Raw genomic sequence first — 27673 nt, forward strand, 5'->3', positions numbered from 1 at the left:
GGATCCCCACCAGCATCCTTTGAGGGGAGCTCTTTACTATCATCATCCTCTTTCTCTGTAAAGAATTGGATGCACCGAAAGGGGAGTAGTTTGCTGAGCCCTCCACAGCTGCTCAGTGCTGGTATCTGCATCAGAATCCAGATCTGTGGATTCTGGAGCCTGGGCTCTCAGCTACTACAAGATGGAAAGAAGGAACACCAGGACCTACTGCCCAGGCTTGCTCTAAGGAATAAGTGAAATAAAGTCCACAAGGAGTTTAGCACACACACAAAAATGCTCAACAACAGCAACTAACATGGAAACTGTTAACCTGTCCTCCATCGCTGCAGTGTGGCCCTTATCTGGTCTTAACTCTCTCAGCTCCTCCCCCATCTACATTTCTACAACAGACCTGGAAAGCACAGGTGAGTCCAGCAGGGCTGGAGTGTCTGGTGAGGAGAGGAAAGAGCCACAGTGGAAAGGGAGGCTGGGCCAGATGCCCAGGGGCCAGTCATGTCTTTCTAAAGAGATTAGAGTTTTTCTTAAATGTGGTCTGGAGCCAGAGGGGATTTACGCTGAAGCTTGACCTGGTCAGATGTAGATTCTAGATCATTCTTAGAGCAGTGAAGCAGAGACAGAAATGAAATTCACCTATTTATTTCCACACCTGCTGCTTTGGGAAAATGTGTGCGAAAATGATCAGCAGCAGAAGGAGGGAAGGCAAAAGGGCCTCTCTTGTCCAGCCAGGCCCTAGGACATCTGCAGAACTGGGAAGTCGGGGCCAGTGAAAGGTTTTGAGTGAACCTCATGTGTATGAGCTGTGCTCAGGTGTTTAGAACAGTCAAGGGTTCTGTGGAGGTTGGGCTGCAGGGATGTGTGTCTGAATATGTGTGCGAAAGAGAGAGACAGAGAGCAAAACAGCTGGAGTGTATATAAGAGAGAAGGAGAGGGGAAGAGTTGGACTATAAATAACAGAGAGACAGAGAGCTGGGCCATATACCAGAGGGAGAAGCAGAGGGAGAGAAACAGAGCTGATCAGAAACAAAGGAGAGAGAGAGAGAGAAAGAGGCTCAGAGTGAAATAACTGGAGTGTGTATAAGACAGGAGAGAGGAACAGCTGGATCATAAACAAGACAGAGACAGAGACAGAGGAGAGGCGGAGAGAGAATCAGAACTGGAACACTTATGAAAGAGAGAGACAGCTGGACCAGAGAGACAGACACACAGACAGACAGAGACAGAGACAGGAAGAGGGGCTGGAGGAAGCGGACCATCCCCCACAGGTGAGGATGTTAGTGTCCAGAAGGGCGGTTTCTGCCAGAACACCCAGCGGTTCCACAACTGGGATTCAGCTTCTTTCCCAAGTGAAGATCTAATGACAGAATTGCTGAGCTTACAGCAATTAGCTTGAGACTGAAACTTCTTCTCCATGCACAGAATGTCCATGCATCCTGGCCGAGGTGGCCTCCAGAGCCCGGCACGCTGGCCCAACAGCCCAGACTCTGCTGGTTCCCATGGCGCTCACAGCACCACTCTGCCCTGGGGCCCCTCACCGCCCTCATTGCCCAGTGAGGGATGTGGGGTGAAACTATCACAACAATGTGAACCAGCTATACCCCAATACAAAATTAAAAAATCAAAATCAAAAACCCTGCCTGGCTCACTCCATGCTTCTCTCTGTAGGGGCAGATTGAAGTCTGCTTTCTTTGGGAAATGCAACCCATTCATCACATTTTACATTTTAAAAAATGTTTCTGTGTTTTTACTTTAGACCTTAGGCCCACTCCAGTGTTCTTGCCTGGAGAATCCCAGAGACGGGGGAACCTGGTGGGCTGCTGTCTATGGGGTCGCACAGAGTCGGACACGACTGAAGCGACTTAGCAGCAGTAGCAGGCTCCTCTATAAACGGTGTTTCATGGGAGCTCCCCTAGCTCTGAGACACTAGCATCTATTTGTTCAGCGCGTTAATTTTTGAAACACTGCTGTGCTGGGTTCTAGAGCCCCTGCTAGCTGCTCTGCTGTGTCTAACCGCTTCCAGCCACAGCCCAGCACACAGTCAGGGCTTGAATCTGATCAGGGAGCATGGAGGGGACCCAGGCTGGAGGCGCAGGGTAATGGCTGGCCCATATAACCCAAAGCCTTGGGAGCTGATTGCAACAGTAGTGGCAAAATTCCAGAAAAAAGGAAAGTAGTATCTTATATGTTTAAAAAATAATTGTTCTTGGAATTGCTTTACCTTTCCCAGTTGGATACGTAATTCTGCTTAACCAATCTGACAGAGAAATGAAAATTTCCACCCATGAGGACACTGAGGCATGCTCACTTTTGTAGAAGTTACTGGGAAGAGGGACATGGACATGTGAGAGGCGGAGAGGAGGAGAGGGGAGGGCGGGGGAACTGTCACAGCTGCTGTGGCTCCTGCACCAACATGCCAACCTGGATTTCGGCGTGAACACAGTGCAATTTTCCCCTCTGGGGTCTATGATTTTAAACAGTAGCAACTCAGCTTTTGCCCAGGTGGTTGTCAGACCACTTTCTTGAGAATGTGTCCTTAGATATATTCCTGGATGAGAATGTGAAAGCATCAGGGAATTCCAGGCTGAATTGATTTCATTTAACTCCAGAAGCAAAAGGCAACTGATCTTGGAGACCTCATTACTGCCCTTGTGTTGGGCAGTTTCAAAATTAGGCAAATTCAGTATCTGTCTGTTCTACACTGGGGACAGTGGCTGCTGGGCACTGCCTCATTAGTTAGGATGCTAAGTTTGCTAAGGCAGCCGGACCTGGGCCAGCTGAGAAGGAGTGAAGGGTGTAGAGGAGACCAGAGAGACTAGGGAGTAGACCCTTCTTCCCTGTCCTGTGTGTTCCAACCTTCTACTTTCTTCAACCCATTTCCTTCAGGGTTCAAGTAATAATGAGAGTAATCATCATCACCACCACTCCACCATCACCACCACCACCATGGTCGTCACCACCCTTATTGTCACCACCATCACCTCGACCGCCACCACCACCATCATCACCATTATCATCAGCAGCAGCATCACCACTATCATCCATCATCACCCTTATCATCGCCACCACCATCACCATCATCACCACCATCACCATCATCATCACCATGACCACAACCACCATTATCACCATGACTATCACCACCATCACCATCATGTCAGAGACTGACATTTATTGTGTGCCCACTATGTGTAGGGCTTTAAGTTAACTCATTCCATAATTATTACAACCAGATCGAGTAGGTACTATTATTAACTCCCTTTACAGATGTGGAGTTTGAGATATTGACTTGCCCAAGGGCACATGGCTATTAAGTGGCAGGACAAGAAGTGAACACTGGCAGTGTGGTTTCAGAGCCAACACACATAACCACTTCTCCCCGCCTTGTCTGGCTAACTCTACAAGAACCTGCTTCTTTCACAATCCCAGCTATATGTGGAACTTGGTCATATAATCTCTGGAGCCCAAGGCAAACCCTCTGCTGACTTTGGTCTATCTGTCTCTCACTGCTCCCCTTTTGTCCCCTGACTCCTTGCAGGGACACATGGAGACAGCCTGTTGGTAACCTCTAGTACTAGGTGCTGCGTTGGGCCACCACGGGTCTGAGTATTCATGACAGACAGTTCCGTGCCTTTTCTAAGGAGCTGGGCTCTGCCATCTTGCTGAGCCTTTCCTCATCCCCAAGAAACAGGTGCATGGATGTTCTTTCTTCCCATTTTACAGAAAAGGAAATGGAGAATCAAGGCCAGTAAATGTATTGGTAGGGCCCTGTGGATACCGTGTGCTGCACCCATGCCTGATTTAAGCGGATAGAAGAAATGCAACAGGGGGAAGGGTGAGGAGAGGGTGAAATCAAGAGGATGCAGAAGTCCTCAGTGCTTGGCATGAAGACCACATGTTCCCATCAACTTTTGCCCCCGTACCTGCACCGCCACCACTGACAAGACCTCCACAGAGATTCGATTAAACTCATCAAAACAGCCCCAGGCACCAGTCTGAGCAAGGCCCTTGTAGATGTTGCCGCAAGACTGCAAAGAGATGTACAGAGATTAAATTACCATCCGTGCTAGGCTTACCATTACATGTCTAAGTATTGATAATTTTCTATCCCCTTTATTATAGAACTCCAGGTTCCTTAAAGACCACTGGTTAGAAACTGGTCAATCCTAAAAAAAAATCAATCTTTAGTATTCATTGGAAGGACTGATGTTGAAGCTGAAGCTCCAATACTTTGGCCATCTTATGGGAAGAGCCAACTCATTGGAAAAGACTCTGATGCTGGGAAAGATTGAAGGCAGGAGGAGAAGGGGACAACAGAGGATGAGATGGCTGGATGGCATTGTTGACTCAATGGACATGAGTTTGAGCAAACTCCAGGAGATGGTGAAGGACAGGGAAGCCTGGCGTGCTGCAGTCGATGGGGTCGCAAAGAGTCGGACATGACCAGCAACTGAACAACAACTATTGCATACATCTAATCTATATATCTCTCTGCATGCATGCTAAGTCACTTCAGTTATGTCCAACTCTTTGCGACTCCATGGACTGTAGCCTGCCAGGCTTCTCTGTCCACGGGATTCTCCAAGCAAGCATACTGGAGTGTGTTGCATGACCTCCTCCAGGGATCTTCCCTACCAGGGATGGAACCCACGTCTCTTACATCTCTGCATTGGCAGGTGGGTTCTTTACCAGTAGTGCCAGCTGGGAAGCACTAATCTCTCTATCATTTATTTATTGATCAATCAAGCATCTATCACTCCATCTCCATTTATCCATCTGCCCATCACTCCATTCCTCTATCTGAATAGCTGAACAAGAAAGGGAAGAGGGGGTTTGACTCTGCTTAGTGAGGCTGCTTGGTTACAAAGGATGTCTGGTGTCCAGGAAGTGGTCACCTTACCTTTGCTGTGTCCCACTACAGCTATACTTACTGTTCTTGCTCTGATCTGTGTCTGGACTAGACACACATGGCTGAACTTTCTCATGGTTCAAACAAATTGAGGGCAGACTCGTCCTTTCATCCCGTACTCTTAGAGGAATTGGTGGGGTCAGAGTTCAGTAATCAAGTTTTGAAAGGATTGAGTAAAATGACCTTAGTGACCTAGGACCATGGAGCCAACTCATCTCTTCCTGTTTCCCATGTTAGGTGTGACTTTAAGAAATATGCCTTTCCTTCTTCAGTCAATATCCAAGGTCTTCCATATCTAAATAAGTGTGTCCTCCAGAATGTTCCTCTTCGGAGAGTATGTTTATCTCAGAACTGCTGCCATTGCTTAACTCTAGAAGAATCTAGAAAGTTTATTCCTAAAGCTTAGCTTGTTTCTTTAAAGGGGGAAAAATATTTCTTCTTCCAGCCTGGCTTAAAGAGAAATGTTATCTTTATGAGTTCATCAATAAAAGCAACCATATTAAAATTTAGTGCATAGACTATGGGAGCACAGCTATTTTGGGCCTGAATCCTCATTTTGTCTGCTTTCTGTGAGAAAACATGGTGCTACAGGATTCTGCAACTCTGTGCAGCAAAATTTTATATACAAGAGAAATGATTAAAGTTGCAGCAGATCAATCTCATTTAAAGAGTTCTGTATGGGGTAACTGCAAGTGCTATCTTTCAGTCTCTAAAACTATTTTAAAATTGAATTTATTTTGCAATCAACGTATCACATCATTTATACCTATAAATATTTGATCTATTTAATGTAATTATTTTCTTTTTCTGCCCTAAATTTATTTAAATGCCATCCTATTTTCAAAAGGGACTTATGGCAGTCTACAAAAATACACACAATGAAAAAAAAATGAGACAGTGAGATAACCTATTATTATGCTTTTATAACAAAGAATCTATATAAGGTCTAGCTGTAAGCAGAATGTTGCTAAGAGGTGACCTAACTGTTGTCTTGTTTCCCTTGCCTTTCTTTATGACACAGCACCTGGGATATATTTGATATTAAAATAATGTAAAAATGAAGCGTGCCTGAATGAAGAATATTAGCCTTGCTCTTGTCTTTTATGTATCTCTTGCTAAGAACAGAGGTTACTGTGACTTCCCTGGTGGTCCAGGGGTTAAGATTCTGCTTTCCAGTGCAGGGGACGCGAGCTCCATCTCTAGTCAGGGAACTAAGATCCCACACGCTGCATGCAACCACAGCAAGAAAAGCCCGCGTGCTGCAACTAAGACCCAGTGCAGCCAAAAATTAAAAAAAAAAAAGAATAGAGGTTACTCTAGTCTGTCTTCAGAAGCCAAATCTGCCCTTGTAGAGTATTGTGCCCTTGAGAAATTCTGGAAAAATGCCCACTTTTACAGAAGAGCACATCTATGGCTTTTAAGTGAAGACTTTCATATCAACCACTTATGAGCCTTTCTGTGCTTCTGGGTCAAGTAGTGAATTTAGGCCTTTGGACATATGTTCAGCTTCCTCATTTTACAAATGATGGAAGGAAGGTCCCAGAGGGTAAGTCACCCATCTGTGGCTGCAGAGCTCATTAGAGGAAGTGGATTCCACGGTGGTGAGGTTTAACAGGAGGTCACTCAGCTCCCAGGGCCAAGGGTCCCCATGTCTCCTGTGGAGAAGCAGAGACCTCCTGGTCTGCGTCTCTGAGCTTGGCCAGAGCGGCATGGATAAAACTGATCAATGGTTTGGGCCACCACCTAGCCCCAGCCCCTCCAAGGCTGGGCCTGTACCTTGTAATCCATCTGCTCGGAGCAGTTAAACACGTAGACCATGACGCCCAGAGCCCGGCCCAGGTCCTTGGTGGTCTCTGTCTTGCCTGTGCCTGCAGGTCCTGCTGGAGCCCCGCTCATGGTCAGGTGCAGGGCCTGGGTGAGGGTGATGTAACACCTGCCAAACACAGAAAGGTGGAGGAGGTTGGTCCTAGTGAGACAGGACTGAGGTTCAAGGCCACAAGAGGCTTGACACAGCTTCTGTAAAGGAAAGCCCAGACCCCACCAGTCTGCTCCCCTCTGTGCTGTGGGAAGAGGTTTCTAAATGGCACCTTCCTGACTGTCTTGACCTTCCCCTCGCTTATTTCTCTAGCTCACTTCTCACCGTCCTTCCCACTGCCCCACCCCAAGTACTCTTAAGTTCATTTGTGAAGAGGTATTCTCACTTGCTTAGCACTATGGTCTGAATGTTAGTGTCTCTGCTAAATCCATATGTTGAGACCATATCTTAACTCCCCAAAGATTGTGGTATTAGGAGGCAGGGTTTTCAGGAGATGATTAGGTCATGAAGGTGAAGTCCTCATGAATGGACTTCGTGCCTTAATAAAGAGATCCCGAACAATCCTTTGTCCCTTCTACCGTGTGCATACAAGTCCCTGTGTCCCTGTCCTTTAAGATAAATGGCTTTTGCTTTAGTCTCCCAGGTCTCCCCTGAGCCTCAAAGAGCTGACTCAAGAGTTAATGACAAGGGAATTCCCTGGTGGTCCAGTGGCTAAGACTCCATGCTCCCAAAGCAGGGCGCCCGAGTTCCATCCCTGGTCAGGGAGCTAGATCCCACATGCTGCACCTAAGAGTTCAAATGCCCAAACTAAAAGATCCTGCAAAGACTTACGCAGGAATGTTCAAAGCAGCAATATTTGTAACAATAAGAAACTGGAAATAACTCAGGTGTCCATCAACCATGAATGGATAAACAAAATGCAATATATCTGCACAATGGAATGCTATTTAACAAAGTAGTGGAATCAAGTACTGACACATACAACATGCATGAACCTTAAAAACATTAAAATGAAGGAAGTCAGATGCAAAAGATCCCATACTATTCCATTTACGAAATGTCTACAAGACACAGAGATAGCACATCAGGGGCTGCCTAGGGAGGGTGATGGGAGAGAGCTCTGATTGCAAACAGGGTGGCAGCAATATTCTAAAGCTAAATTGTGATCTCGGCTGCACAAGTCTAAGAATTCACTAGAAGTCATTGATTTGTACACTTGTAATGGATGTCTTACTTTAAGACATGTAAATTGTATCTCAACAGAGCTTTTAAAACTGTGGCATTGGCTTTTTTAATACCTAGAAAATCAATACAGAAGCTCTCAACCTGCAGTGTAGATGGGGGGTGGGGCTGTCTGAGGAAAGGGGTGTCTCTGAAATGAACTCTTTGGTTCTGAATCTGATGCTAGAGTTGACCAGAATCTCTGACTTAACACTTTTCTCACCAGATGGTGACTGCACCTCAACTGCCACCAAAATTGCTTTGAAAAGCTTTGAAGTTCCTGAATTCTCCTTTAATTCAGTGTGAAATTCCCATAGCTACTTCAGCCTTTGACAAAGAAACCCAGGAAGGCAGTCTGCCCAGGTAGAGAGAATATGCAGAATTGCTATTCTACCTGGAGTTCTCCTGTGTAATGGGGTGAGGAGGGGATGGGCGGGCTGCCTTTAACCCCTGGGGACCTGGGCTCATGCAACTGAATCACGTTGTTATTCTGTTGTTGTTTAGTCACCAAGTCACATCCAACTCTTTGTGAATTCATAGACCGTAGCCCTCCAGGTTCCTCTGTCCACGGGATTCCCCAGGCAAGAATACAGGAGTGGGTTGTCATTTCTTTCTCCAGAGGATCTTCCCGACCCAGGAGTCGAGCTCATGTCCTCAGCACTGCAGATTTTTTTTTACCACTGAGCCTTGGGGGAAGCCCTACAGCTCCTGATCTGTGAGGTGGGCCAGAAGGTGAGGTGAGTCAGAAAGTGAAAGTGTTCATTTCTGAGTCATATCTGACCCGTTGTGACCCCATGGACTGTGGCCTGCCAGGCTCCTCTGCCCATGGGATTCTCCAGGTAAGAGTACTGGAGTGGGTTGCCATGCTCTCCCCTCCAGGGAATCTTCCCGACCCAGGGGTCCAACCCAAGCCTCCTGCACTGCAGGCAGATTCTTTACTGAGCCACAAGGGAAGGCAAGTCAGGGTTAAGGTGAAAAGCTAGGTCCCACCTCACCTTCCTCAGTCACTGTGATCACTTGGCAACGCTTCTCTCCAACACTGATAGCTACATCCTCAGAGTTCTATGTGCAGCCTTAACCAAACCTGTGCTCTCAGGCTGAGCTCTGCCTCCACACTGACCCCAAGGCCTTCCATCTCGCCAGTCTCAGGCTTCTTCCTGAGGCTTCACCCAGACCTTTGAGGGCCTGCTGTAGCCCTGAGTATCCCCACGATGAAAGGCAACTGCCTGGACAGGGGAATCCTGGCCCCCAGCCAACTCTCCCAACCTTTTACTGTCCCACGGCTGCCTCTTCTTCTCAGCTAGGGGGCAACTCAGACCTCATCTCGCTGCAGCAGCAAAGCTCTCAAGGAATCTGAGAGCCCAGAAGAACAAGGTTCCACAAAAACAGAATTCTCAAGGAAACTCAAGAATCTCCCAAAAGAAATACTCAGATCTGGGTGTCAATCTCCTTTTGAGCATCTACTGAGCTTCTGAGTATCTCTAGAAGAAGCACTTGGGGGGAAATGCCAAAATACATACATACATGTGTGTGTGTATGTGTGTATATATATATCAGAGAAGGCAATGGGACACAACTGAGTGACTTCACTTTCACTTTTCACTTTCATGCATTGGAGAAGGAAATGGCAACCCACTCCAGTGTTCTTGCCTGGAGAATCCCAGGGACGGGGGAGCCTGGTGGGCTGCCATCTATGGGGTCGCACAGAGTTGGACACGACTGACGCAACTTAGCAGCAGCATGTATATATATATATATATATATATATATATGCAATTGCTCATATATATTATGGGCAATTATATATATAATTGCCCATAATAACAGGAACTCTGGAGCTGGAAGGAATTTCTGAGATCAACTAATCCAAACCCCTTAAATCACAGATGGATAGATTGAGATTTGTGGGTTTCCCAGATGGCTCAGTGGTAAAGAATCCACCTACCAATGCAGGAAACATAGGAGACATGGGTTTGATCCCTGGGTAGGGAAGATTCCCCTAGAGGAGGAAATGGCAACCCACTCCAGTATTCTTGCCTGGAGAATCCCATGGACAGAGGAACCTGGTGGGCTGCAGTCTGTGGGGTCACAAAGAGTCGGACATGACTGAGCAGGCACGCACAACGCAAAGAGACTGAGGTTAAGGGAGGGAAGGTGGGCTGTCTAAGGAGTTCTAGTAACCAAGGCAGGGGCAGTGGGCCTTTAGCTTGGGCCATGAGGAAAACACAAAGAAAGGAAAGAGTATTCCTCTCCTCTGTATGTGTTGGGAGGGGTTGGGGGCACTGGCATTACAGTTGGGCCACTGAGCCAGCAGGATGTCCTATTCTTTGGGACACACACTCCTCCTCCAAGATTCTGTCTGCAGTCTCATTAGACTGTCCATCTCTTTAAATGTCTAAGTCGCTGCTTCAATCTGCTCCTGTTTCCTACTGAGAGGGTAGGTCACGCTGTTGTGGTTCGAGGCAAGGACTCAGGAGTCAGACATACTAACTTCAAAGCTTGCCTCTACTACAAAGCCTTTGTGAAATCCACCCAGGTTAATAAACTTTGGTGCCTTTGAAAAAATGTGTCATTGGGGGTCTATCATACAGGATTTTCTTTGCACAAAGGAATTTAGATAGATCTGCTGCCTCAAAAACAACTGCAGAGACTTCCCTGGTGGTCCAGTAGATTAAGACTTTGCCTTTCAAAGCAAGAAGGTGTGAGTTTGTTCCCTGGTCAGGGAGTTGAGATCCTACATGTTTCTTGGCCAAAACACCGAAACATAAAAAGACCAGAAGTGATATTGTAAGAAATTCAATAAAGACTTTAAAAATGGTCCACAGTTGAAAAACAAACTTTAAAAATAAACAAAAATAAAACAACTGCAATTATGAAAATGGCAAGGAATCACTGACTAACCCCAACATGAATATGCATTAATTTAGTTTGATTGCTTATCTGGAAGACAGATTTTTAATGTTAGAAGAGATCTCAGAGGCTTGGCTCTTTAACCATGCCACTCTGTGTCCCATTAAACCCTTCAAATACTGTCATGCAGCTTTGTCTTCCAGTAAGACATGGTTTATTATTTTAGAAGCTGGTCCCTTCCACCGTGGGTTGGTTCTAATTGTTTGAAAGGCCTTCCTAGTACTGAGCTAAAGTCGGTTTTACTTTCTTCGGGCAAGTGATGTCTACCGGCTTTGTTTTTATCTGACCCACCAGGCTCTTGTGAGGACAAGATGAGATAAGAGATAAGATATTGCCTTGGAAAGTAGAAAGCTGATCCACTTTCAAGGTATTATCTGTTAAGATAATAAATACAGGAAAGGTAGCTTTCCCTTTTCTTTTTTTTTTTTGATACAGTCATTCAAATGGCAGATTAAAGAAACTATCAAAGGTGCTATATCTTGATTTCAGCTATGAATAGATTTGAGGCTATTCTAGCCATGTGGTTTGGCTAATCTTAGAGTTGGTGAAATCACAGCTGATTTTATTCATTTCCTATTGCTATACACACACACAAAGAGGCTTTTTAAAAAACACCCATTTATAATCTCATTTCTATACATAGGAATCCAGGTGGCTCCTCTACTGATGGTCTCACAGGGTCAAAATCAAGGAACCAGTTGACTGGACTCTTATCTGGACCCTCTTGGGGAAGAACCTGCTTCCAGTCTCCTTTGAATTCTTGGCCGAATTAAGCTTTACTAGTTGTAGGACTGAGGTCCTTGGTGGAAAATTTTAAAGAATTTTTACTGCAAGGCAGTAGATGGGTAGAATAGGAGATAAATTTACAAAGACCAACTTTTTCCTATACACAACTGAATTTTGATGAGATTCTGTTTTTCAGGTTTTTCTTTTATGGACTATACTTTTGCTGTTATAACTAAGACATCTTTGCTTAATTTCATTCATCAAAATTAACAACATTTGCACTTCAAAAGATGCCATGAAGAAAATGAAAAGATAAGCAACAGGCTGGGATAAAATGCTTGCAAACACATATGCAATATATCCAGAATATACAAAAAAGTCTGAGAACTTAGTAAGAGTACAAACAGCTCAAACAATAGACAAAAGATATGAACAGAAATTATGCCAAAGAATATATACAAATGGCCAATGAGCACATGAAAATATGCTCAATATCATTATTACAGAAATACAAATTAAAACTCAAATGAGATCCTACTTCACATCCACTAGAATGGCTACAATAATAAGACATAATAATAAATGTTGTCAAGGATGTGGAGAAATGGGAAGCCTCACACATTGCTGGTGGGGATATAAGACAATCAAGTTAGTTCAGAAAATAATTTATCAAAAAGTTAAACATAAAACTGCCATACCACCCAACAACACCTCTCCTAGGTATTAACCCAAGAGAAATTAAAACATATGTCCATGCAAAAACTTGCAAGCAAATGTTCACAGAAACACTGTTTGTAATGGCCCCAAACTAAAAATTACCTAAGATAACTGGATAGGCAAAATATGTCATTATCTGTAAAATGGATTATTGTTCAGAGATAATAAGTAACAAATTACTGACACATATTTTATAAGGAAAAACCCCCAAACATCACATAAAATGAAACAAGCCAGACACAAGAGACAACACACTGTAAGATTCCATTTATAAGAAATGTACAAAATAGGCAAATTTATAGAGATAGAAATAGATTAGTGACTGCACAGGACTGTGGGTGGGAATGAGGATTAACTATAAATGGCCATGAGGGATCTTATTGAGGAGCATAAAAATGTTGCAATTGATTTATGGTGATGTTTACAGTACTTGATAAAGTTACTAACAATCATTGAATTATACACTTGGGTGGGCAAAATTTTTGACATAAAATAAAGCTCAATAAGTTGTTTTAAATATATATATTTCATTATATATACATATATATAATAAAAAAAACCTTATATAGGAATAAAAAATTTAAAACTCCCTAGAGGTAATGATACACAGCAGCAGCAGCAGCAGCAGCAGCAGAGGTAACCATAAGAAACACTCAAATCTATATGAAGATATTTATAAACTTTTCTAAGAAACACAGCTGAAGGTGTTGCAGGAAGGGGGACCCCTTCCAGGCCCGAAACTGGGCTCTTGTCTAATACTCGGAAATGAATTGTCTGAGGAGACACATGTGCTGACAAAGCAAGAGATTTTATTGGGAAAGGGCACCCAGGTGGAGAGCAGTAGGGTGAGGGAACCCAGGAGAACTGCTCTGCCACAACTCACAACCTTGGGTTTTATGGTGATGGGATTAGTTTCCGGGTTGTCCTTAGCCAGTCATTCTCACTCAGAGTTCCTTCCTGGTGGTGCTCACCTTGTTCAGCCAAGACGGAGGCCAGTGAGGAGGATTCTGGGAGGTGGTCAGACATGTGGTGTCTCTTTTTGACCTTTCCCGGACACTTTTGGTTGGTGGTAGCTTATTAGTTCTGTGTTCCTTGCCAGGACTTCCTGTCATAAAACAACTCATGCAAATGGTTACTATGGTACCTAGCCAGGGTGGGCAGTTTCCGTCAGTGTGCTTCCCCTAACAAAGGTATGAACAAAGAGAAAGAGAGCACATGTTGTAAATATGTGAGGCCATTTTTTCAAAATTAATTTGAAGGTTTTAAGGCTCACCAATTAAAACCCTAATCATTTATATTTTGGGACTTGACAAAATGATTAAAGCTCATTTGAAAGAAGAAAGGAAGAGCTTAAAAAAAAAGGAAAATGCAAATAGATAATACCTTGCTATAAAAATATTACAACTGGCAATACAGCTGCAGTCCTTAAAGAGTACAGCATATAGATGGGTTAACATAATGAGGAAACAGAGGAAGAACAGATAGGCTGAGGCAATTTGATAGACTCAAAGCTTTGAACAGGGTGATGGTTAGAAGTATCTTTTCCCACTCAGTACACTGTCTTTTCATTTTGCTGATGGTTTCCTTCATGGTGCAGAGGTTTTCAAAAGAATGAAATTTTGCCATTTGCAACAGCATGGATGGCACTGGAGGGTATAATGCTAAGTGAAGTTAAGTCAAACAGAGAAAGACAAATACTGTACATTTTCACTTCTATGTAGAATCCAAAAAAATAAAGTGAATGAATATAACAAAACAGACAGATACACACAACAAACTAGCAGATATCAGTGGGAAGAGGGTTGAAGAGAGGAATAATATAGTGGAAGGGGATTAAGACGTGTCTCTCTGGTATGTACAAAATAAATAAGATACAAGGATGTGATGTACAGCAAAGGGAATAGAACCAATATTGCATAACAACTTTTTTAAAATGTATTTATTTATTTGGGCTTCCCTGGTGGCTCAGATGGTAAAGAGTCTGCCTGCAATGCGGGACTAACCACAGTACATTTATTTATTTACTTTATGGGAGTCTAATTGCTTTACAACGTTGTGTTAGTTTCTGCTGTACAACAAAATGAATCGGCTATATGTGTATATATATCCCCTCTCTCTTAAGCCTCCCTCCCACCCCACCCCCAATATTTTACAATAACTTTAAATGGAGTATCATCTATAAAAACATTGAATCACTATGCTGTATACCCAAAACTAATATTACACTGTAAATCAACTATGTTTCAATAAAAACTTGAAAACAGAGGGTATCATTTTGCTATGGGTGTGTGTGCTCAGTCGTGTCTGACTCTTTGCAACCCTATGGACTGTAGCCTGCCAGGTTCTTCTGTCCATGGAATTTTCCAGGCAAGAATACTGGAGTGGGTTGCCATTTCCTTCTCCAGGGGATCTTCCTGACCCAGGGATGGAAACTGTGTCTCTTGCTTCTCCTGCATTGGCAGATGGATTCTTTACCACTAGTGCAATCTGGGAAGACCATGACTTTGGTAATTGTGGCCTATTCAGAAAATCACCCTCAGACTCTTGCATCAATTATATCTCACCCACTTGCCTTAGTGCCTAAGAAATTAAGAGGTTCTGCAAATGGATAAGCAGTTGACTAAGACAATCCTTCCAGTAGGGGGCTGTGTGTGAAGGTGAGGGAAGGGGAGTGAAGCGGGGGGAGATCCTCCAAAGATGAAGAGGCAACCTAGGAGAACAGCTTTTGTTCAGCATAAAAAAGGATCTCCATTTAGCCCTTCAACTTAGCATTGTGTTCAAGTCCTGGGACAGTGGCTGAGCCATTGTACCTACTTATACATTCTGGTCCCATCCAGGCAGTGGGACGTTCCGAAGAAACAGGCATAATCAGTCGGACATACAGTAATGTGGTTGTGCCTTTAATGAATGTGCAGAGGCTGTGCAGATCAATTGTCCATTTGATTAATTCCTCTGGCAGGAGAGAATTAAATGTACTTAAGCAGTACACCAGCAAAAACTCAATGCTCTTTAAAATGTGATTTTCTGGGTGGAAGCCAATTTTTTTTTTTTTCTGGCCAAGACATTTCTTGAGATAATAATGGAAGTCAATGAGAAAATAGAATTTGCCGTATAAGTATGCACTCCACAGTAGAAGAGCATCTCATGTGCAGAACAAGGTCAAGCTCTGTACAGTATTCACTGATCTTTGCAGCAAATCAAGTTCCTATTTGCATTCTTCCATAGGAGAGGTAATAATGCCTATTTTGGTAATAATTCATTGTCCAAACTTTACCCCGTCCCTCTAGGAGGTATTCAGCATTAGAGTACTGCTACTGCTGCTGTGCTAAGTCGCTTCAGTCGTGTCGCTGTGCGACCCCATAGACAGCAACCCACCAGGCTCCCCTGTCCCTGGGATTCTCCAGGCAAGAACACTGGAGTGGGTTGCCATTTCCTTCAGCATTAGAGTACTAGAGATCTCTAACTCCAAAAGAGGCAATCATCGCCTTCAACTCATGGGCAGGTGTGAAGACCCAGGAAAAAGGAAAGTCGTGTACTTTTTATTACTTGGAATAACGTCTGATGTGCCAGGGGAGAGGAAGGAAATACTCTGGTATGGGAAGCTGAATGCGTCAACCCAGGTCTCAGAAATCATTTCACTGCTTTTACACAAGGAATATTTCTCAAATGCCTGTTATTTGCTGGACATGATGTTGAGTCCTGGGGCACTATGGAGCAGTGAGCCAATCAAAGTCAATGCTTTTGTGGAACATAGAGTCCAAAGCTAGAGACAGACATTAATCAAGTTGCTCAAACATATAATAGCTTCATTTCTCTGCTCTGAGTGATATAAATTCCCAAACTATTAGCTCATAGTCCAAGGCAGGCAAAAAAAACCTCACTGTCAGAGAGAACACCCTTCCGGATGCCCTTCCTGTTTAGAACAGGTGTCTTGCTGAGAATCACCACAAAGGCAAAGACATGTGAGAGGGTCCCCTGTGAATGAAACTCCAGGTGGGAAAGCTTTTCCCTGTACCCACAGCGAATGAGCCCCTCCAACTGATTGTGATCCAGTGAAGCCCTAGTAAAACCCCTGAGACACCCGAACCCTCAGAGTTGCTGCTGCCTTTACTGTTCTAGCTACAGAGAAATCTGCCTCTCCCCCTGAACTGACGCTGTCTGCCTTCTGTCTTCAGCTGGGGCAGGGAGCAGAGTGGGTGCCCAGCTGAGAGCAGGAGAGAGCATAGGACCTGCTTCTTCTTTGGGAGCCAAGGCATAGACGGAGTCCCATGTGGACCCCTCCTTTGAGTCAATCCCCTCTTCCCAATTCTGTCATTCTTACAGCCTGGGTTTTCAACAATGAACTATCATTCATTTACTGCTGCTGCTGCTGCTAAGTTGCTTCAGTCATGTTCGACTCTGTGCGACCCCATAGACGGCAGCCCACCAGGCTCCCCCATCCCTGGGATTCTCCAGGCAAGAACACTGGAGTGGGTTGCCATTTCCTTCTCCAATGCATGAAAGTAAAAAGTGAAAGTGAAGTCGCTCAGTCGTGTCCGACTCTTAGCGACCCCACGGACTGCAGCCTACCAGGCTCCTCCATCCATGGGATTTTCCAGGCAAGAGTACTGGAGTGGGGTGCCATCGCCTTCTCTTCAATATCTACTAGATATTGGTAAAAATAGCAACAGATGAGACAGACAAAGATCTCTGAGAGGAAAAAGTTTACATTCCAAAGGGTACTGTTGCCAAGAAGCCAGAAGGTAAGTTCATTTCAGAATGTGGGAGATGCTGAAAAGTGAAAGTGAAAGTCATTCAGTAGTGTCTGACTCTTTGTGACCCCATGCACTATGCAGTCCATGGAATTCTCCAGGCCAGAACACTGGAGTGGGTAGCCGTTCCCTTCTCCAGGGGATCTTCCCAACCTAGGGATCAAACCCAGGTCTGCTGCACTGCAGGCGGATTCTTCACCAGCTGAGCCACAAGGGAAGCCCAAGAATACTGGAGTGGGTAGTCTATCCCTTCTCCAGTGGACCTTCCCGACCCAGGAATCAAACCGGGTCTCCTGCATGGCAGGTAGGGAAGCTCTTAGGGAGAGGATAAATGGGGGGATCCTTAATGTTATTTGTGTGTGTACGGGTATGTGTGTGTGTGTGTGTGTCTGTGTTTGAGAGGTGGGAGAGGTTGTCTTTTAGAAAGAGTGGTCATGGAAGGTCTTCTCAGAGTGAAGAGCAGAACAAGAAAGGATGAGAGGACGACAGCGGAGCAGAAAGCATGGGGAAGAGCAGTCCAGACAGAAGGGACCACACATATTCAAGGTTGTACCTTGAAATGAACTTAAAGGGATCGAGGAACACAGAAGAGGCCAGTGTGGCTGGACTGCAGGCTGTGAGGCCTCAGGGTGGTTGGCAGGAATTACGATGTTCCAAAAGGAATTCATATTTTAGTCTAAATGTAGTGGGGAGCAGCTGGAGACAGTGATGTGACCTCTACAAGCTCCCATGAAACAGAGAGATGCAAGAGTAAACAAATGAGTGGTTTGAGCGGGACTCTGGGTGGAAGATGAATTACAAAAATGAAAAGCATGGGGGGAGAGGGACCAGGAGGTCTTCCTCTATGGATGATGCTGGGACCTCCAGTGACTTTGAAGTTCCCACACCCCTATTCGTTCTGCGAGCAGAGTGATTACAATTTCACTAATTGTTATTTGGAAATATATCTGAGGATTTAGCCAGAATACAGGTGATAATACTTAAAATAGGCAGAGAGAAAATTAAGTAGAAGATGGCTCGGATTCTATTTGGCCACTTTAACCATCACAATTTACGACCGTGTCTTCATTACCTACGGGTTGCTTATTCTGGGTGAGCCAGTCACTCACATACACAGGTCTTTTTGCAGAAGAAGAGATTTAATGTTCAGTGGAATTATAAGGGGAAAGGGCACCAGCATTTAACAGAATTTATAGAAATCTCTGCAGAATTAATATACCATTTCTGACACGGATCATGACCTTATCTCCCTGTCCTTTCTGTCCTTTGCCCACATTCTTTTGTCAGATGAATCTTTACAAGTTTTCATCCTTTTTTACTCCTCTGATGAAAAAGTTTCAATAGTTGATCACTCCTTACTGGATAAAGAATATGATTTTCACATTTCACAGTTAGACTCTTTCCTATCTTACCAGGCTCATTCCTGACTACTTCCCCCAAAGTCCCTCTTCCAAGAACATGCTTTAAATTTTCCCACATCCACATCTTTGCCCACAAAATTCCAACCGGAATGCTAATCCGTAGCTCTTCAACTTTGGGGCATCCCAGACCACTTTAACAATTAATGGATGCTATAGATCCAACTCATGGCAAAAGGAGAAGGGGGTGACAGAAGATGAGCTGGTTAGATAGCATCACCAACTCAATGGACATGAATTTGAGCAAACTGCGGGGAATGGGGGAGGACAGGGGAGCCTGTCATGCTGCAGTCCTTGGGGTCACAATGAGTCAGACACGACTGAGAGACTGAACAACAACAGTGTACCTTTTCAATTGAAAAGGTGACACACGCACAGCTTTCTGTACAATTTCATGGATAGCCTGTCTGTCATCCTAAAACCAACTGAAATCCTACTAGAGTCCTACGCACCCCTCAGGGTCCAAATCAGATACTGTGTTCCTTGGAGTGTTCCTGGTCCTCTTCTTCCTGCAGTGGCTGAGATCCTCTGTGCTCAGAGGTCACTTACTTGGAAGTCTGTAGTGAGTGGCTCCGTGCCCTATTCTGTACTATGACCTTGCACATTTCCCTGTGCTATTTATTTTAGTAAGTTCAGTTGCTCAGTCACGTCCAACTCTTTGTGACCCCATGGACTGCAGCACGCCGGGCTTCCCTGTCCTTCACTGTTTTCCTGAGTTTGTTTAAATTCATGTCCATCGAGTCAGTGATGCCATCCAACCATCTCATCCTCTGTCATCCCCTTCTCCTCCCGCCTTCAATCTTTCCCAGCGTTGGGGTCTTTTCCAGTGAGTCAGTTCTTATCATCAGGTGGCAGAGTATTAAAGCTTCAGCTGAGGCATCAGTCCCTAAAATGAATATTCAGGACTGATTTCCTTCAGGATTGACTGATTTGATCACTTTGCTGTCCAAGGGATCCTCAAGAGTCTTCTCCAACACCACAGTTCAAAAGCATCATTTCTTCAGCATGATTTTTTTAAACTTTTGTTTTTCTTGGTCGTGCAGTGCAACATGCAACATCATAGTTCCCCAATCAGGGGTCAAACCTGAGCCCCCTTCATTGACAGCACAGAGTTCCAACCACTTGACCACCGGGGAAATCCTTCCCCTTATACTTCTGAAAGTTTTATCTACATGTGTCTTATTTCCCTCAACAAAACTGGAGTTTAAGTTTTAGTGATCTCTGCATTTCCAGTGACTATTGGTCCGCCTGGCGTAACCACTGAACCCATGTGCTCCAGAGCCTGTGTGCCAAAACTAGAGAATCTGTGCACCACAATGAGAGATCCTGCATGCCACAACTAAGACCCAAGACAGCCAAATAAATAAATTAAAAACAAACAAACGTGGCTCACTGATTTGCTCTGGGGTTTGCTCTGATCAGGCTTCTGTCCTATGCCATTTCAGTTTATGTTACAACTGTTGGGTTAAGTCTGGCCCTCGCCCTGCAGCCTTGCGGACAAATGGCAAGTGACCGTGGATGGTGAGAGCCAGACAGCAGAAGGCTCCTGTGTCAGTGGCTGATGCTAGTGCTCACCTGTCTGTCAAGGGCGTGATCACCAGGCGAGGGGTATTTCCCAGGTACTCATAGGAGTATAGAAACTGGGCATCACAGATGTTGGCGAAGCAGTGTTTGGCCTCGTCATCCCATCGGTGCCTTAGCTGGGACAGCCAGAGGAAGGCCTGGGCGTTATCTACCTAGAGAGGGAGTGGCAGAGTAGGTTGGTAAATCACAAGATTCAACAGGTAGGAGGTGGCCCCATGGCTGCAGAATTCACAGGGCTCAGGTGTTGTGCACAATTCAGGAGAGCAGCACACTGCCTGGTATGGCACAGAAAGCACGAGCCACTTGGATGATGCTGTTTTGCTGGGGTTTTTAAGGTAGGAGCAGCCACCTTGATCTTCTCCCAGATCCCCGACTGGGGCAGAGTTTGGAGGCCCTGTGTTTTGGCCACATGTGAGCTTCTCCCAAATCCCAATACTTGTGGTATAGCTACCCACAAAGAGTGGTACTCTTGAGAGTCCGGGACTCACCTTCTGAGCAATCATCTTGGCCACCACGTCCCGGGCATGGACATCGATGGTGCATATGGTCATGATCTTCTGCCGGTCCCCCTTGGAGAGCTGGCCAATGAGCATGGTGATGAGGGTTTTGAGCTGGGCCACTTGCTTCTTGTAATAGTCCTTCATGGCATTCTCATAGCCTTCCTCCAGCCTTGCAAATGCCATGCCCACCTCTGTGGTCCACCAGATCTGGGTGCAGGTCAGAGCCACCTATGGCACCAAGAGTTGCTTAGGAAAGCCATTACCAGGACTGTCCCTCAAACCAGCCCACTGTCACACAGCAGGGGCTGAGAATATAATTGTGTGGGTGATGGACATCCCTTCCCTCCCTCTTCCACCAGCACTGTTCCCTTGAACATGTGCTTCTAAGTCCTCGGAGATAAAAAGTGGGTACAACACAAGTGGGGAGAGTCCTTTCTGCTCTTGAAAAATGCACCATGTGGTTCAGAACAGCTAAAGGCTCATTCAGGTCAATGTTAGTAGCTTTTAGAAATTGCTACACTGACCTTTCTGTTTTTGCTTCTCAGGCCACAGCACCTTTCCTGTGCCTGGGAGGATAACAAAGTCTTGATTGGACATCTCAATGATAGTCTTTGCTCTGTTCTTCTGGAAACCCTTACAGTTGAGTGAGTATTCTAGCTGAGTGAGCCACTGCTGATTATGTGTGGCAGATTTTTTTCTTGACCATAGTACTTACACTATATCTTTAAAAATCTCTTCAAATTTTTAACTTTGAAAAGCCTGCTCTTTCTTTAAATTGGAGTCTGATTACTTTACAACACATGTTGGTCTCTGCTGTACAACGAAGTGATTCATCAGTTTATATGTATACATATGTCTCCTCCATCTTGGACCCCACGTCCCACCCATCTTGGTCATCACAGGGCACAGGGCTGAGCTCCGTGTGCTATTCAGCAGCTTCCCACTAGCTACCTATTTCACACATGGTAGTGTATCCATGGCAATCCCATCTCCCCATTCATCCCACTCTCCCCTTCCTGCCCTGTGTCCACATGTCCATTCTTACATCTGTGTCTCTAACTTTAAAAGGTCCACTCTTCACAGCTCAGGAAGGATGACACTGAAATTCAGTGTGGTCACTTTGATTTGTTGGAGAAGGAAATGGCAATCCACTCCAGTGTTCTTGCCTAAAAAATCCCATGGACAAAGGACCCTGGTGGGCTTATGGTCCATCGGGTCGCAGAGAGTTGGACATGACTGAGCAACCAAACAACAACAACACTTTGATTTGTATTCTTCAGAGATTCAAAATAAATAAATGGAAAAAGTGATTTAAATGAACCTTTCTTCTGCTTGCTGAGAAACAGAAGATTTAATACGGAAAATGCATAATTTCGATTCTGCATGGTGAAGAATTTAGAGACATGGATCCTCTGTGGTCCCACTTGGCTCAGGAGACACTGCTCTAGATGAATCTGTCAGAATGCAGGAAGAAACACATTTTCTTGCCTCAAAATTCTGATTCAGGCAAACAAGGAATCCTGGTGGGAATTATTCACTTCGTGGAGCAGAGAATTCTGTTGTAGTAAAAAGCTCTATTCTTGAATTTACCTGTTCCTTTTTGCCTTTGGATTTAGACATGTTTGGATTTTTTTAGAGGTTCCTCCTGCAGTGTAATCTTGTCAGAATGGTCTGAACGTGATGTGCAATTGTACTTGCGACTCCTGTAGCCCACCAGGTTCCTCTGTCCGTGGGATTTCCCAGGCAAGAATACTGGAGTGGGCTGTCATCTCCTTCTCCAGGGGATCCTCCCGACCAGGGAGTGAACTCATGTCTCCTGCATTGGCAGGTGGGTTCTTTACCACTAGCGCCACCTGGGAGGCTCCTTTCCTTCTGCAGCACTGGCTTATTTCTCTGCTCTGTCTACACTCACTGTCAACATTTCCCGCCTTCTCCTCCCTTCTCAACTACCGGCAGTGTGATCTCTTCACTACCACTTCACTGAGATGGCCTCACCATGGTCATGGATGTTCCTTAGCCTCTTTACTTGGCTTGACCTCTTAGACGTGTGTGGCATAACTGACCTCTTACCTGCTATCAACGCCTTCTGTTTTAGTTTCCGTGATTGCCATTCCCAGGTATTCCTTCCATCAGAAAAGGGACTGTTCCTCATTCTGCTGCCCTGGTTTCTCTGCCTATGCAGCCTTTGGATGATGCTCGTGGGTTTGATCTGCAGCCTCAGCTTGGTCTACACACTCTTACCTAACTCCTATGGCTTCAATCACCACCAGATATCTGTAACCCCCAAATGTACCAGCAGTAGTATTGGGTTGGCCAAAGAGTTTGTTTGGGTTTTTCTGTAGGATGTTACAGAAAAACCCAAAGGAACTTCTCGGCCAGCCCAATACTAGACATTAACAGGGAAGGGAGGGGTGGTGTATTGCAGCCAAGGTCATTAAAAAGTAACCTCATTAGCTCCCCCTCTTTCTTTTATTACCCTCCTGAGATCCTGGGACAGGACTTAGATATATCTTGGAATCACATCACTCCCATGCATGGTCTATAAGAACTGTGTCCCAGTTTCCTCCCCTGAATCCATCTGCTGCCCCTTGCTCCCTCCACCTGTTACTCATGCCTCGAACACATTGACTCTTGCTTGCATCTGAGCCTTTGTCCACATTCTTTCCCACACTTGGGTGCTCTTCCCTCTATCTTTCACCTGCCAACTCCTATTTCAAACCTCAGCCTAGAATCATGTCTTCAGGAGGGTCATCCCCAGACTCCATTAACCAGCTCCCAGAGGACCCCGACTTTCCTTTACCATCACACCAGGTCTCATCTTTAGGTGGCTGACTTCCACGCCAGTCTGTAAACTCCATCAGAGTGGGATTACATTGTCTTGTTTCCTGCTGGTGTCTCCTGTGCTCAGCAGGGAGCTTGGCATATACAAAGAGAGCTGGCTCAGTGAGTTAAATTGTCTGTTTTCTCCCTGCTGTATGCAGCTAATGGAGTCAAATGGACAACCCTTAATGCCCCGAGGTAACCGCTGAATTGCATTGTGGCTAACAATTCCCTGGTCCCTCCTGCTGACCCCTTCCTGACCAGCCTCTCCTGACCCTGAAGCATGGGTGAGCCTGGCAGCCCCAGGAGGCCGACAGAGGCCATGGAGGAGGAGAGCGCCTGAGGATGGATCAGAGGATACCTGAGCTGGGTAGTCAAAGAGCCACTGTTCCCTGGGCTTTTCTTCGTAGGCGGTTATACCTTCTGTCATCTCGTGCCTCACCGTGGCCTTCATGTGAGCCAGCACGTGGTTCAGCCATATTTCTACCTGGAAGAAGAGCTTGGGGTTAGACTTGGGGCTCCTAAGAAGATGTGCTCAGTGACACACGTTTTCTTCCACTCAGACAGAGGCACTGAAGAAGATGAGCCCAGGCAAGATGTGCAACCCCACATGGTTGCCCGAAGGCACAGAGAAACTGTTCGTTTGTGCAATGCAGGGCAATGGTAGTTGAGACCGAAGCTCAATTAACAACGGGGGAGGGGGCGGTGTGCCCACTGGGACCCACAGAGCAGAGGAGCAGGTTTAGGGAAGACAAGACTACTGACCAGAGATTAGGGGGAAATCTTCATCTGGATTGTGCTTGCATGCTCAGAACTGTCTGACTATAACCCCAAAGACTGCAGCCCACCAGGCTCCTCTGTCCATGGGATTTCCCAAGCAAGAAAACTGGAGTGGGTTGCCATTTCCTACTACAAGGGATCTTCCTGACCCAGGGGTGTAAATAAGTCAGTGGATTCTCATGACCTTGTCCACGGTACATATGGATTATATTTTCCAACTAAATGCTTTCTGAGTCTACAGAAAGAACACCCAAGGTTTGACTCAAACCCCAATGTCCCTTTCATAAAAATGAGATTTTTTATTTGGATTTGGATGAAGGTGGAACTCTGAAGAAGATCTTTTCTCCAGGCTTTACTCTGGACTGGATTAGCACCCCAGGGACCATGTTTCTTTGGATATTTAGGATAACGGGGGCTTCCCAGGTGGCACTAATGGTAAAGAGTACACCTGCCAATGCTGCTGCTGCTGCTAAGTCGCTTCAGTTGTGTCCGACTCTGTGTGACCCCATAGATGGCAGTCCACCAGGCTCCCCTGTCCCTGGGATTCTCCAGGCAAGAACAATGGAGTGGGTTGCCATTTCCTTCTCCAATGCATGAAAGTGAAAAGTGAAAGTGAAGTCACTTAGTCGTGTCTGACTCTTAGTGACCCCATGGACTGCAGCCCACCAGGCTCCTCCGTCCATGGGATTTTCCAGGCAAGAGTACTGGAGTAGGGTGCCATTGCTTTCTCCGACCTGCCAATGCAGGAGACTCAAAAGGCTTGAGCTGGATCCCTGGGTCAGGAAGATCCCCTGGAGTAGGAAATGGCAACCCACTCCAGTATTCTTACCTGGGAAATCCCATGGACAGAGAAGCCTGGTGGGCTGCAGTCCTTGGGGTTGCGAAGAGTGGGACATGACTGAGAACAGCACAGAGAAAATGGAAGGGAAAGAAAGAGAAGAGAAAAAAGAAGCAGAGGAGGAAAATGCAGTAGGATAATGAACAAAGACTTGTCTACTTTAGTGAAGATGGTGAAAGACGGGTCGGGGGGTTCAGAAGAGAAGGGTGTCGTGTTGTGTGTTTCCTGAACTGTGCCGGGGAGATGTGGAGCTTCTGGAGCAGGGTGGCAGTGGGCTCTCCACAGGGTAGGGCTGCAGGAGGTGTATGTGTACAGAGAAGTGAACGCTCAGGTTTATGGTTGATTTCAAAGGACATTTTCTCCCGGGGAAGGTGTCAGTGACCCAGATTCCCCAGTGGGGTGCCCCAGGGCTTGTCATGTTAAAGTCTCCTGGTGCCGCTAATCATTTCCAAACCCTTTTCTTGTTGACTCAGGGAGTTGTTTATGTGCATTTTATTGCTCTCTGCACAGGACTTTGAGTGAGGAAGATATACAGGTATTGACATGTGTCCTTCCCAGGGAGAGGAAAGTGGGCGCTGGAAGCTGCTCTGATGTCGGTTCAAGTCAGAGGACTGGGCAGGCCCCAGGCACAGACAGCAGTTCTGGTCCAAGGTCACAATCGCCATTCTGAAGGCTGATGCTTGACTGCAGACACTTGAGAGAGCAAGGCATGCGTTACCTGCCCACTGCAGTCACAGGGCTCGCTGAAGGCCACATATTCTCCTTCCTTGCTGTACATGCCAAGGCTGGTCTTGGTTGGCTTCTCACTGGCGTCCAGTTGGAACTGCATCTTGGCCATATTGTCAAAGAGTTTGGAAAGGTGGCGTTGAACCTATAAGTGGAGAGCATGTCCAGGAAGTCACTTATGATTATTGCTTAGAAGCTACTTATTATTATTGTATTGCTTAAAGGGCTACCCTGTGACAACCATTAAAGTGTTGGGTACCAAACGTTTAGAAGGAAGCTAGGGAATGATGAAGATGTGAAGATGGAATTTAGCTGGACTGGATAAAAGGGAATATAGATCTAGTGGGCAACACGCGTTAACTACAAACCAACAAAGCCACAAAGGTTTGAGTAATTTCTGCCTAATCTACTACGGATGGGAACAGACTGGAGCAATAACTAATTCATAAGCCCTCTTCCTAAGAAAACACTACTGTGCTGCAGGAGGGTAGGCACAGGAGAGTCTACAGATGAATGCTGCTGCTGCTGCTAACATGCCTAAATCTGGAGGATCAAGGGCAGTGGTGACCATGGCCTGTGGAAGAAGTCACTCAGATGTAGGAACCACTTTGAGGCAGGAGACCAGCCTCTGGAGGGTCCACATCAAGGGCCAGCAAACTCACACCAGGCAGAAAGCCTGGTTGTGCCAGAGCTTCTCCCAAGCATGGCATCTCATGATACGGAGGCAGTGATGCCTTGGGCAGTAATCCTAGGAGGGTGCCAGACAGAACCATACTGTGGTCCTGCAGTGAGAAGAACAGCAGGTGGAGAAGAAATGACAAACAGGAAGCTGCCTCAGGTAGAGCTTTTTTGAAATACAGGGGCCTCCTGAAAACTGTGAGTTTTAACCCTTACGTTTACGGCAATGAGCTCTCTCACTTATGAGATGGCGGGAGAAATTCTAAGAGTATTGAAGTAAACTGAAGGTGCTGGAGGAGACCCCACCCAGGGACTTGGAACAAATGATAGAGAAAGACTTTTCTTTATACAAGAACAAACAATTAACACAAGACCCGTGAAATTATCCCACAACTTAAAAGAAGGAGAAAGCCAGACTCAAGAAATAGAATAAAAGCATCTGTATATATTAGAAGCTTAATACAGGAAACAGAAGTAGTGTTGAAAAAATATCACCTTGTTTTGCTTTCAATTAAATGAAAGAAACATGAACTCTATAAAATTTGAGGTAGAAGATAAGAAGAATTGGTAGAGGTAGAAAAATAAAGAAAATAAATGGTACAGTGTAGTTTTTAACAGTGTTAGCAACACAAAAGGACCAAATAAAAACACACAACTTAAATATGGTGGATAAATCTGAGGGACGTGGATAAATCTGAGGGACATGGAAGAATGCCAAGGAAGAGGACTGAGAGAGAAAGAAGTGTATAAGTATGTACAAAAATGTATGAACAGATGAAGATAATAATCTCAACCTACGGAAATATGATGAATCAGAGGGAAAAAATTATCCACATAACCGGGATAGAAATACCATGTAGAGACTCCTCAGGCGGTCCAGTGGTTAAGACTTTACCTTCCAATGCAGGTGGTATGGGTTCAACCCCTGGTCAGGGAGCTGAGATCCCACATGCCTCATGGCCAAGAAACCAAAACGTAAAACAGAAGCGATATCATAACAAATTCAATAAAGACTTTTAAAATGGTCCACATAAAAAAAAAAACTAAGAAAAAAAAGAAATATTATGCAAAAGTATACTGAAAGAAAACATTTCCAAGATAGTGAAAGCCCCAGTTTTTAGAAAGGGAACAAAAACCTCATCATGTGTTAGAGAAAGATAAAGCAAGCATCCAAGCATACAGAAATTTTCAAAAATTTAATTTAAATTTTGATCTCTACAGATCAAAATTTGATCTCTACAGATCAAAATCAAATCTCTACAGAGATCCAACTGGAAAGAAACTG

The 27673-nt window shown here is 45.2% G+C and overlaps 1 protein-coding gene across 7 annotated transcripts in view; it reads right to left on the reverse strand.

Annotated features, from left to right (window-relative positions):
* Positions 1–27673, reverse strand: part of DNAH9 (dynein axonemal heavy chain 9) — a 285306-nt gene that overhangs the window by 173047 nt on the left and 84586 nt on the right. For 6 of the 7 annotated variants that reach the window (XM_086358784.1, XM_086358783.1, XM_086358785.1 and 3 more), the window contains 6 exons: positions 25703–25855; positions 23728–23853; positions 20535–20774; positions 20038–20198; positions 6680–6836; positions 3918–4022 (listed from right to left, as the gene is read on the reverse strand). In XM_086358784.1, coding sequence (XP_086214910.1) covers positions 3918–4022; positions 6680–6836; positions 20038–20198; positions 20535–20774; positions 23728–23853; positions 25703–25855 — 942 coding nt within the window. Of the gene's footprint in view, positions 1–3917; positions 4023–6679; positions 6837–13264; positions 13399–20037; positions 20199–20534; positions 20775–23727; positions 23854–25702; positions 25856–27673 lie in introns of those variants that run through there. The other variant, XM_086358787.1, reaches the window with a different exon arrangement.

This window comes from Bos grunniens, chromosome 19 (assembly GCF_055505025.1).
Source record: "Bos grunniens cultivar Pamir isolate PY7600 chromosome 19, Bosgru_T2T1.0, whole genome shotgun sequence".
In the NCBI taxonomy this organism is placed as follows: domain Eukaryota; kingdom Metazoa; phylum Chordata; class Mammalia; order Artiodactyla; family Bovidae; genus Bos; species Bos grunniens.